Genomic DNA, 12,489 nt, shown 5'->3' on the forward strand with positions numbered 1-12,489 from the left:
CCCATACAAAACTTTTTCAGTACTCTCTGTTCTGCTTTTGGGTGTCCCCCCTTCCACACTTAGGTTCCTGAGTGCCCCTCCCTTTTTTGCACTTACGCAAACTTTTGGGCTGTCCCAGACTTGATGCTACTTGTGTGCAGGTGCATAAGGAACCACACTATGTGAACATATTTGCATTCAGTAAGCAAGATGATAGGAAGCAAGTGAGTCATTTTCAGACTAAAACGATGAGTCCCGTATTCAGGCTTATGCTGCACGTATGTGGTGTATGGTAAATGCCTCTCCATTTTGCACAATGATGCAGGTAGCCAAATGACCCTTGTGCGAGAGAGCCATATGGTATGATAGCTGTGGGAAATGGTGGGGCCTTGTTTTCATGTGTGTTTGTTTTGAATCTTTGTCATGGATCCAACCTGGAACATGCAATGCAATTATAAATAACAGTGCAATCCAAACCCAAGACCTGTCAGGATGAGCAAGTTTGGAAAAGGTGGATCTTCAGCTGTCCTGGCTCAGCTACGCCAGCATAACTCACCCATCCCAACTCCGCCAGGGATACAACTGTGTATCTCCCTCAGTCTGGCTGAGCTGGGTCTCAGCCAATGGAACTTAAGCCACCAGAGCACACGCCAGGGTAAGTTCCCCAATACTAGTGTTTCAGATTGTGGTCAGGACAAGGAGAGACTTACAAAACCTTTTGGCAGTGTACATTTCACCTGGTTTCCCAGGTCATGTAACTGATCTGTGAAAGTTTTTTTGAGAAATGTGTAGATCAAAATTATTTCACGGCAGGGATGCTGACTTAACTTGAACTGGTGTCTGTTCCGCCAGCTTCCTCTACTTAAGATTGCACTATAAATGAACATTTTCAAGTAGCTTTTCTTCACCTCTCAGGAATCTGATCATTTCAGTTACTGAGAATCAGAGATCAAGGCTTCCAGGTCATGAGGTGTGACGTCTAATCAAATTTGAGCAAGCCCTCTGCACCTCTGAAATTATAAATTAAATTTTGGATTCTGAAATGCTTCTTTGAGGACGGTTGATGGGACATCACTACCGCTAGCCCACCACAACATCTTAACACTGGATGTTTGTGGCAGTTCAGAATTTCCTCCTGTGTCTGAAACAGCATTAGCATCTTACAGAGCTCTTCCTTAGCACTGAAATGGGTAGAAATATGGCATGACAGGGCAGGACTGGGAACAAGCTGTCTGTGTCAGGTCTTAAAAACTTTCCAGCCACCATGAATCCATCTATTCCTTGGTAAACATGGTTATCAGAATAAAATGCATGGAATGTGTTTACTGCCGGTTATGTTTTAATGTGAAGACTCTGGGTTTGGTGTCTTCTTAGGGCTCGTAGACTCTGGGTTTGGTGTCTTCTTAGGACGAGAGGTTGTTTAAGGTGAGTTCTTTACAAAGTGAGGTTGTGATGCACAACCCTTTTCCTCAACAGGAATTCTGCCAATGTCTATGTTAGTGTTCCAGAATAAGTGGGTTGGAGCTTGCATTATATCCATACAGGATATTACTAGGATCATGGGGGGATTTAGCACATTTTCACCCAATGTACATTACCTAATTTGTTTCCATATCCTTGCAACAAGGCACTACAGGATACATATGGATTGTGGCTATAATGTTACATTTACTCAGCTTCAAACACCAGGGATGGTAGCACACTTGATCCGAATTAAATGGTAATGTGTACATAGCCTAAGTTTCTCTTTCAAAACCTTTTAATGAAAGAGAATTGTAACTGGCTTTGTAATACAGAGATTTTTCCTGACCTCATCAGCAATTGGCTAGTCCCCTAAAGGTAAAGGTACCCCTGCCCGTACGGGCCAGTCTTGCCAGACTCTGGGGTTGTGCGCCCATCTCACTTAAGAGGCCAGGGGCCAGCGCTGTCCGGAGACACTGCCGGGTCACGTGGCCAGCGTGACAAAGCTGCATCTGGCGAGCCAGAGCCGCACACGGAAACGCCGTTTACCTTCCCGCTGGTAAGCGGTCCCTATTTATCTACTTGCACCCGGAGGTGCTTTCGAACTGCTAGGTTGGCAGGCGCTGGGACCGAGCAGCGGGAGCGCACCCCGCCGCAGGGATTCGAACCGCCGACCTTTCGATCGGCAAGTCCTAGGCACTGAGGCTTTAACCCACAGCGCCACCTGCGTCCCCGGCTAATCCCCTAGAATGCAATAATTTGGTTTATTTGTATTTAACTACAGAGTTACTGGTAATAAAATTACCCATCCTTTTAACAAAACTGACCCTTCTCTGATCTCTTATATAAAAGAATATTTGACAGGGTTGCTTCTACATATCCCAGGCATAGGTGGTCTTCCAGGTCAGTATGGTTTTAATCTAGTAAAAGTATGAAATACTGTAATAGCGCAAGTGTGCCAAATATTGGCTTGTAAAGAAGGAATAGTTAAAGCATATTTCAGCTAGACATTTTAAATCTCACCTCATATATTTTGAACTCCCACTTCCTTTAATGGTCAGATCTTGGCATCCTTGCTTTCTCCCCATACCCCCCTCCCGGTCCTCTTTCTTCTAATTTTACTTTGGGATGAATTTAATGTAGTGCTATGGCAGTTGTTCCATCAGCTTGCCAGGCAGAACCCCACCCCCATGCTGTGCTGGGGGATTCTCCCAACCCTGTGCCAATTGTGGGGGGTGCAGGTGAAGGAAAGGGGAAGAAAACCCTGTTGCACTAGTGCATGCCCTTGTGTGGGCTTCCACTAGTAGGACTAGTTAGGTGCAGCCTGCTCTTTGTGTTTAAGGCACATTTTGCTATGCTTGGTTTTAGGACTGAAATGGCCTTGGTTGCTTTGGTGGGTGGAACTAGAGTCCAGAACTAGGCAAGGGGAGTGTGACCCTGTTGGTTCTGCTGTCTTTCGATACCATCAACTGAATGCCTACATGAGCGTGTTTCAGTGAACAAAAATGCAAAACATCTTTACTGCTTGGATGCATTGCTAAGGCCACAACCATTCTTTTCTGTAAGCTTGCAAAGTTTATCTTTTCAGCCTTTAATAATTCAAAAGAGGTATTAAAAATACCTTGTGTGATCATTCATAAGGGATCAAAATAATACTGTTGGAAATTGAAAGGTGTGGTGATTTGGGTGTCTATATGTGCAATCCAGTCTCACGGGTATTGCTAAAATATGTATTAAAAGGCAGAGTTGTAGGACTACTTTTCAAGGAAGTTGGTGGTGTGGTAGCTGTTGCAGCTTGGCTTCTTCCTAAACTTTTGACATCACGTTGTCACAGTGGGGCACATATAGGAGTGTAATGGTTATATGGGGTTGCTCGTGCATAAGTTGCCGCCACTCCTGGCTAGGTAGCCTGGTTAAACCTTTCCTGGCTGGACAGCCCTTCACTTCGTGGCTGTTCAGTCACTAGCAGAATCTGTCAGTTGGCGTTTCTTGAACTTCTTCCAGCAAAGAAGTTCTTTGATGCCAAGTCTACGCCTACTTTCCCTGTGCGGAAGTCTTCTGCGCAGGGTGGGTGTGGGTAGCGGAAGACCTGTGCTCTCCCCGCTGGTCTCCAGCGAAGAGTCCTGGAGCCCTCTCTCCGATTCCCCCATCCGCCCCTCCTTTATCCCTGGTGTTATGCTGATTTCCTTTCCCAGCTGCTGAGTCCCCTCTCTCCCTGCTTGGCCCTTCTCCGGCATAGCTTGGGAGCCCTGCCTCCACTTCTGGCTCCAATGTCAAAAGGAATTGGGAGCCCCCAAAGATCCTTTTGGTATAGGGGTGTCACAGTGTGACCCATTGGAATAGTAAAAAAAAAACCAAATCCTTTTTTAAACTTCTTTTTTAAATGACAGATTTGGGAGGGAGACTGAAAACACTGGGGGTCGTATGTTTGGCACAGGCTTCAGATTAGATACTCCTGTTCTAGAGTGACCTCGGTGAGCGTGTCTGTTTTATATGTATCATTACAGGCCACCCCAATCTCTGTCAAGTGGTAGCAAGATTCCAGGGGTCGTGGCTCTTAACCAGAGTTGTGTATCCATTGGGAAATCAAGGCACAGCAGAGAGTAGTGTCTTTAAAAAATATGGTTTATATATATATTTACACCTGAATGTTGGTATGGGGGTTGCAGAATATCACACCCCAAGAATGTCTCTCATTGCTCCTCTCATAGCTTCAGTAAGCTTGGTTCCAAAGCATCAGCCAACATATGGGCCCCTGGTCTCTTGGTGCAGCCTCTCCTAGCCAGCATGCATGTTTTGCCTGCTTCCTCCTCCTTCACAGCAGCCTTTGCAGAAAACAATTCCTTCCCTTCAGCTTCAAGCATCCTCTCCCTGTTGCCCTAGCAACCTCTGTTTCAAAAGTCTCCTTCAAAAGGCACTTTTTCCTGTGGTGACATCTCACCCCCTGTAGTCCAGGCAGCCTGAGGCTGAATCTCTCACATTTTGTCCAGGTAATGATTTTGTTATTACCTGTCTTTGTTCTTGAATGGCACCTCTCTAAACCCAGCTCCTGAGGAAACTGGTTTGACTAACTTTTTTAGGCCTTGCTAAATCCATTGATCAAACCCCACATTTACTAATTTCAGAAATTATGGGGAGAGCCTGGCACCCAGGAATTTGAGGGGATCCTTCCCCCTTGCAAACCCGTACAGTTGTACCTTGGAAGTCAAACGGAATCCATTCTGGAAGTCTGTTCGACTTCCAAAATGTTCGGAAACCGAAGCACGGATTATGATTGGCTGCAGGAAGCTCCTGCAGCCAATCAGAAGCCACAGAAGCCCCGTCGGACATTTGGGTTCCAAAGAATGTTCACAAACCAGAACACTCACTTCCAGGTTTGTGGCGTTTGGGAGCCAAAATGTCCGAGTACCAAGGCGTTCGGGATCCAAGGTACAACTGTATTTTAAGTAATTGAAACAAACAGTTTAGAACTGCCAAGCTTGACTAAGATATTGACAGCCCCATTCATTTGCAATTGACACCCATTTATTGCTACTAATGAATTTAAGAAATGGAAAATTTTCTGCAGGAAAAATTCCCAACTCCACATCACTGCTCCTTCTCTCTTTATGGATCCCGAGGCTAAATGCACTGTTATTTTTTAGTGAGTAGCTGATCAGGATTTGGACCGTGGATAAAGGGATTAAAACAACAACAACCCCTCCAAAATTGGCATGCCCCCCCAAAGATACCTGAATAAGAGCTGCTAATGAAACTTTGTGGTAGTACTTCAGCCATCCCTCATCTGCAAAGATCATCCTTTGCATACCTGCAAGCAGCTGTCCTTATTCCTTGGAAGTAAGCCACAGCACCAGGATTGAAAATGAAGAAGAAGAAGAAGAAGAAGAAGAAGAAGAAGAAGAAGAAGAAGAAGAAGAAGAAGAAGAGGAGCATGGATTTGATATCCCACTTTATCACTTCCCAAAGGAGTCTCAAAGCGGCTAACATTCTCCTTTCCCTTCCTTCCCCACAAGCACTCTGTGAGGTGAGTGGGGCTGAAAGACTTCAAAGAAGTGTGACTGGCCCAAGGTTACCCAGCAGCTGCATGTGGAGGAGTGGGGAAGTGATCCCGGTTCACCAGATTACGAATCTACCGCTCTTAACCACTACACCACACTGGAGAATTAAATGTGTTGGTTTATTTGAAACTGCCATTAGTTGAAGCTAGTTCTTGTGTCTGGTGTAGATTAATTTTGTTCTGAGCATTTGCTTTGCATCAAATAGACAAGGAAGGTGGGAGGAGCATTAATTGCTTGCCCCACTTAAAAGGATTTGAATTTTTGTGCAACGATTTGAAGCAGGATTATGGTAAAGTATGAAAATATGTACTTGCGGTCTGCTTCAAATGTAACTATCTAAGCATCAGTGAATATTTTAAGAATTTATAGCCTAGTAAACATGTAATATAAAATTCCGTCACAAATTATCTTCTTGCTGTGTGCTGAGCCATTCTTCAGCTGGAATAAATCAATGGTTTTCCTTTGATGTTCACTCCGCCCAGTTTCAGTGGAAGACACAATAGAAATGTGGTCCAGAGAGCTGGATTTTATTCCTTTTCACAGCTGCAAAAATGTCAATATTTTTTGGACTAGTTACATGTACAAGGATGCTCCTGCCTTGGTATTTTTGCCACAAATAAAAAGCTGAAACGTGGTATACTCCTAGGTCCAAGTCTACTGCAAAGGTCTGGAAACAAAGCATTTTAAAGACTTTTGCTTGGAAACGCGGCTCTTCAAGCCTCGCTATCAGGCCCTTGGGACTCTTCCCCCGGCTTCGTCTCTTCAGCCACACCCCCTCTTCCCATGCCACACCCTTCATTGTCCTTGCTTTGCACTCTTATTGAGTGGTTGTTTTGTTTTGTTTTGTGTGGCTGATATGTGACCTAGAATTCTGACAATGCCTCTTGCTTCCCTGGATGGAGGATAGAAATTGGCATGTAGGTGTATGGAAACTAGCCTACTGTACAAAGATAAAATTTACATTCATTGCTCCACCTCCTTTAGCCTCTGGCTACCCAGCTTTGGCATGTGTCCACCCAGAAGGGAATGTGACATTTGAGCTGAAAAAGTTTCCTCACCCCTGCAGTAGAAATTGGGATTCTTCGGTCACTACAAAGTGAAGCACAGAGGTGCGAAATGTGAAAGTAGAGAAGGCCTGGGAGGTTGGAGAAGCAGCATACAGGGATCCCAAGAGGCTAAAAGAAGGAAGGGGAAATAGGCAGTTATGTTGAGTAGTCATTGGAGGAGAAGGAAGCAGTATATTGGGAAACACAAGGGGAGCAGAGAAAGCAAAGGCCTGGAGAAAAGTGGCAGAGATAGAACAGAGAATTGGTTTGGCAAGGCTGAGTGAAAAGGTGGGTTTTGGGGTATTGCCCAGGACCTAAGGACATGCAAGGCACTATGCAGCTGTGAAAAGGTAGCTGAGGATCTTAGACAATGGCCCTGATCCAGTGAACCCCTTGTGCACACACAAAATGACCCTTACATACCACAAGACGGTTGTTGTTTTGGTATTGTGAAAAGGTATTTTCTCCATTGGGAACATAGGAAGCTGCCATGTTCTATCTTGCTCAGGCCACAAAAAGTTGAAGATGACTGGACTGAGCTGGCTTAGGGTTTCAGATGGGAACAACAGCAAAAAGAATCAGCCAGGTGCAATGCTTCATCCCAGGGAAAGCACAGATATTAGCGCATACTTTCCCTGTTATGGAACTATGCGGGTAAACAACATGCCACTTACATGCAGTCAGCAGTTCTCTTTTGTGGCTTGCAGTGATAAGCATGAAAAATTAAAGTTATTGGCTCCGACAGGCTGCATGACCATGAGGCCAATAGGAATGTACATTTATTATGTTTTCAGATCTCATCATTCTTAAGCTTTTCTCTCCCCCCCCCCTGCCCCATCCTTTAGTTTTGGCAGCTCCTGGTCACCCCAGCTAACTGGGGTAAGGGGATACTGGAAAGTTCAACCTTGTGATTTTTCCAGGAAAAAATGGTTCTTCCTTTGAACCTTAGACAGACTAGCATTATAAATGTGTGTTCCCCCATCTGTTATTAATTGAGAAACCAGCAGCAGGAGAGAGTTGCCAGCCATCTGGAAAACTACGGGCCTGACTGGTTTTGAGGCTTTTGCTGCTGCCACTGCAATCCCCCAGTTGTAGGGTGAGAGGAGTGAAAGTTGGTTTCCTTGCCCTGTTTTCCATTCATTTCCCCCCTCAGTATAGGTATTGCTATTGTTTTTGTCAGGGGAGTCTCTGAAGCAGCAGTGATGTGTGTAGCTCTGTGCTGCTGCATGCCATGTATGTTTGTTGTCTCCTAGCCTGGGCTACTCTATTGAAAAAAGCAAGGAGGTGCCCAGATGGTCAGCTCCTTCCCTTTCCAGCCACAGGTTTCTGAAGTAGGCAGCAGCTGCTGCAGTTGCCAGGTTGGGGATGAGAGCATCCTTTGTGCATGTCTGCATCTGCATGGTCCTTGTCTATGTGCATATGAAAGGGGGAGGAAGAGTGTGCATGTTTTGACTACCTGTTTATCCGTATGGAAGGACATGTGTACAAGGGGATTGTTTTCTGGATGCTTAATATATTGACTATAATAATAGTAGCATAATTGTAATATACTATAATAATATAGTATGTGGTTACGTTGTGGTGTTGCAATGAAAAACTTAAGTGGACTTTCTTATCCCAGTCTGCATCTGAATTGGAATTGGAATTGTTTTGATGTGTGTGTTTTATTGTTGACGTTTTTGTTGCTAATCACTTTGGGATGTTTCATGGGAAGTGATTCATAAATGAAATAAATGAATATATAAAGTCGATTGTGACCACTTCTTGAGCGAATCCGTGCTTTTAAACCATTTCATAAGGCAGTCTGCGCCAACCTGGTTCCCCTCCAGCTGTTGTAGACTCCAGCTGTGCTGGCTGGAGCTGTTGGGAGTTGTAGCCTTCTGCAGATGGAGGGCAGCAGGTCAGCAGAGGCTGTCATAAGGGATGGCTGAAATGGCATGTTCACCGTGACCCTGGCCACAAGCACTTGGATGATGCTTCATGAGATTGGATCGCTTTCGCATCTCAAAAATGAATCTGTCTGTGTATCTGTAAGCTCACAGAAGCACTATTAATTGTGGCTTTGCAAGTGGGTAAATTTAACTTGCGTAATGGTGTTAGGAGTGAGAGCACGTATAGACAAATGTGTTGCTGGTTAGGAATTCCTCTGAGCAGCAATAGGAGGAATTCATTGTTGTACTATTGATCGATCAGAGCAAACATTTCAGATTATCTCCCTTCTTTTACCCCTGTGTTACTCCTCATGAGTTCTCTCCACCCCACACCCTAAGACAATTTCAGGGGCACAGGAGGAAGAGAGGAAAGAAAGCCCATTGTGCAAGTGGAAGTCCTAGAATAGGGCTCATTAGTTGAATCTCACCCACTATAAACAGAGCCTCGTTTTCTAAGGTTCAAATGCAGTATCTGTAGATCTGTGAGAGAAAAGTGGTTGCAACAGATCGTTGAGGGACCCACACTTGCCAGATGTGTCAGCTGATCCAATATTATGGGCATGGAGAGGAACCAATGGGTGCAAGTTATTTCTTTTGGAACAGCCAATAATATTTCCTTTAAAATTGTTTGGGATTACAACATCTGCTGCTCTCCAAAACCATGGTTCTGTCAGACTTTTTGTATTGGGGTCCAAATTTTGAGGCATACAGTACAAAGCTAAAACTTTTTTCTTTCTCCCCCCCCCCCAAAAAAAACACCACTTGATCAGAACTTCAAGGGGGTTGGGGGAAATGGAGACATTATGTGCCAGAATGAAAGGGTGACAGGGACCAGAAGTAACATTCTTTTGAACAGAATCCCTTTTCTTCCTTCTTGCCTTTCATCAGTATGCTTTATTCTTACAGCACTGACCTGGAGAGAGATTTCACAGGGTGAAAAGGCCTTTCTGTACTGAAGATCAAACAAGGAAAAGGAAAGATGTGGACTTCAATCGCTAAATACTTGTTAAGAACCAAAGTCCACCAAGACTGTTCTCGAACTCTGCTGCAAGCACAAAACGGCAAGCACAGCCATCAAAAACATTTCTCCCTGAGCAGGAGGCCTTGGCAGCATTCAATGCCGGGGACAACGCAGATGGCTCAGGCCTTCAACACGAGTGCAGCCATCCATAAAGTGGAAGCTCTGGAGGCAAATCAGTTTATCTGTGTCCACTGGGAAGATGGGAGCAAGAGCCTTTACCCTTCTGTGTGGCTGCGAGACAATTGCCAGTGCCCCGAGTGCTTCCTGCACTCTGCTAAAGCACGCAAACTGCTTCTTGAAAATCTGGATGTCAATGTTGGGGCCAAGAATGTCACTTTGGCACAGAGGGAGAAAAAGGTAATGTGTGTGTGTGAGAGAGAGAGAGAGAGGGAGAGGGAGAGGGAGGGAGGGAGGGAGGGAGAGAGAGAGAGAGAGAGAGAGAGAGAGAGAGAGAGAGAGAGAGAGAGAGAGAGAGAAGCTGTTTTCATATAATATATTAATCTCCATATGTAGAATCATTTTGTTGCAGTGATTTAATGCTGCTTACCTGGGAATAAGCCTCACTGAACACAGTGGGACTTAGTTTTGAATAAGCATGCATAGCATTGCACTATACAAACTCTTCAGAGTGAAAGAGGTTATTAGGCCGCAATCCTAAGCACACTTACTAGGGAGAAAGGCCTGCTAAATTAATGGAACCACCTTCCAATTAAACATGTGTAGGATTGCACACACATAACAAGACCACATGCCAGTTGCTTTCATTATGAGTTAGAAGTCCAATCCAACAAAACAAAGAAGAAAAAACAGCAAAGCAAATAAAATGCTTCTTGGATTATTCTGGTCTGCTTTCAATGTATGTCTCTTTCTGTTTTGTGGACTAAGGTATGCATTGTATGGCCAGATGACCACACCAGTGAATTTGAGGCTGAATGGTTGAAGAAGAGATGTTTTTCTGAACAAGCAAGAGCAAAAATGCAGGAAGAATTATTTCTATCAGGTAGAGATTTGTACCATTTCTGTAGTAAATGCACTAAGGGAACCCCATTCTCAATTGATCTGGAATCCATTTTTAATAACAACAGAATTTTATATATCAGTGATAAAGGGCGTCACATATTTTATCTAACTTGATCATTCCTCCTATCTTTTTCATCTAGTATTTAACCAAGGGACTGCATTGTGCACTTTATTATACACAGAGAGTTGGCTAGGATGTCATCATTATATGAATGTAACACGGTTTATATATCACTTAATCAACGAAAACCTCTAGACAGACTACATAAAATAGTGTTAGTACTGGAAATAAGCAAATTTCTCAGAAAAGTGCAAGGCTGCTGCTCTGGGCAGCGTGCACACACATTACGCAGAATTATGCTCCAATTAGTAAACAGATCCCATGCTGTTATTTGGAGGCAGTTCTGCATTCTTGTTTTGCTCAATCCTCAAAAGATGGGGGTGGGGAGGACTCAAGAGAAAATACATAGCACAGGACCTATTTTGTTCCCCAGGCAGAGCTGTTCACAATTCAGAAATCTGGATTTCTCCTGAAAGAGATGAAGAAAACTGCTCATAAATGTTTTAATTGAATAATATAAACTGCCTCTGTTAGCCTGTGCACTAGCACAATGTTCTTGAAATGAGTTCCAGGAAAGGAAATCGTTGCTGAAAGGGATCAGCTTTTTGGAATTTTGCTCTGACTTTATACACAGATGGAAGCTTGAATTATGTAGTTCAAGGGAGATATTTTTTTTTATTTTTTTTGTAAGATGGAGAGAACCAAACACTTCTTGTCTCTTGGGAATCACGGGGCCCTTCCTCTCCAGCCTTACAACACTGAATTTTGTCCGCTTACATAAACATAGAAAGAAAGTTACAGTATATTGTGTCTATACCGTCTGTACTGCATACATATGATACTCAGACAATGTAAAGGCATCTAAAAAGATAATAGAGTGGGAGAATCAAATGTCTGAATGCACTCCTCATATGAAAAACTCCCAATACATTCTCTTTTTTTAATGGTTAGACTACTGGGTAAAAGAGTTTTTCTGCTTAATATGCTAGTCTTTGCATGTCTACTTCAATCAATATCAAGCTGATAGTGCCCAGAGGGGAAACCCTTGATATTATCAGTCCATCTAATGAATGACACATTCTTGAGAAATGTGAAAAGCGGTTATAGCTCATTGATAAGTCTATGGTCCATGCAGTCTCCTGGAAAGTGTGTGTTCCTTTTCTTCATAGCACATAGATCTGTTTTTCATCAGCAGTGGTAAAAAAAAATAATTTTGAAGGCATGAATGAGCACTATTGGACTTCCTTCTGAAATCTAAGCTATTAAAGTTTCCTGCAAATTGTATGAAAAATAAACAGGTTTTTCCCCACTGCAACAATTTGAAGGCTGCTTTGGATGTGAGAAGTAAGCTTGTCAGAGCATTCCTGGCCTGTCTTTTTAGCATTTCTGAGCAACTCCATTGCCACATTTTGTAACCTTCAATCCTGAGCTACAGTAGCAAAGTGGAAATTCTACTGATTGTGGTTAAGTAGTGGAAACAATATATGTACCATGATGAAATGGTAGAATAATGAATAATGTGAATGGGGTGGTTTACCAGCAGGGAACGCCGGCATGGAACACAGTCCCTGTTTAGAGCTGCTGCTTAATAGATTTTCAAGCTGCAGCTACTCTTGATTTTTTTTTAATGGAATAATGTGCTCTCTTCATTGAAGGAAGGAAAATTGTTGAGATCAAATTCCACAGGCTGATGGATAGACAGGTCTGTTTGAGTATGGGAGAGGGTAATAATCAGGATGAGAATAGCAATCTTTTTGGGGGGGGGGGTTAAAAAGCAAAGTGTAAGCTGAGTTGACACAGCCCTTGGGTGGTATACAATGCCAGTCATTAGATGCTTCATAAGTTAACAGAAACAAAAATTATCAGAACAATAATAAGTGGTGACTGCATATTTATGTGACACTATTTTCCA

The 12,489-nt window shown here is 43.5% G+C and overlaps 1 protein-coding gene and 1 long non-coding RNA gene across 3 annotated transcripts in view; one reads left to right on the plus strand and one right to left on the minus strand.

The window, feature by feature from the left end:
• Positions 1-12,489, minus strand: part of LOC309353836 — a 240,283-nt gene that overhangs the window by 141,054 nt on the left and 86,740 nt on the right. The gene's annotated exons all lie outside the window — the stretch shown is intronic.
• BBOX1 (gamma-butyrobetaine hydroxylase 1) overlaps positions 1-12,489 on the plus strand; it is a 37,535-nt gene that overhangs the window by 5,935 nt on the left and 19,111 nt on the right. For both annotated transcript variants that reach the window (XM_081882952.1, XM_081882951.1), the window contains exons 2-3: positions 9,382-9,853; positions 10,382-10,496. In XM_081882952.1, coding sequence (XP_081739078.1) covers positions 9,455-9,853; positions 10,382-10,496 — 514 coding nt within the window. In that variant the 5' untranslated portion in view covers positions 9,382-9,454. The remainder of the gene's footprint in view (positions 1-9,381; positions 9,854-10,381; positions 10,497-12,489) is intronic.

The sequence above is a fragment of the Podarcis melisellensis genome (assembly GCF_964234715.1).
Source record: "Podarcis melisellensis genome assembly, chromosome: 1".
Lineage (NCBI taxonomy): Eukaryota > Metazoa > Chordata > Lepidosauria > Squamata > Lacertidae > Podarcis > Podarcis melisellensis.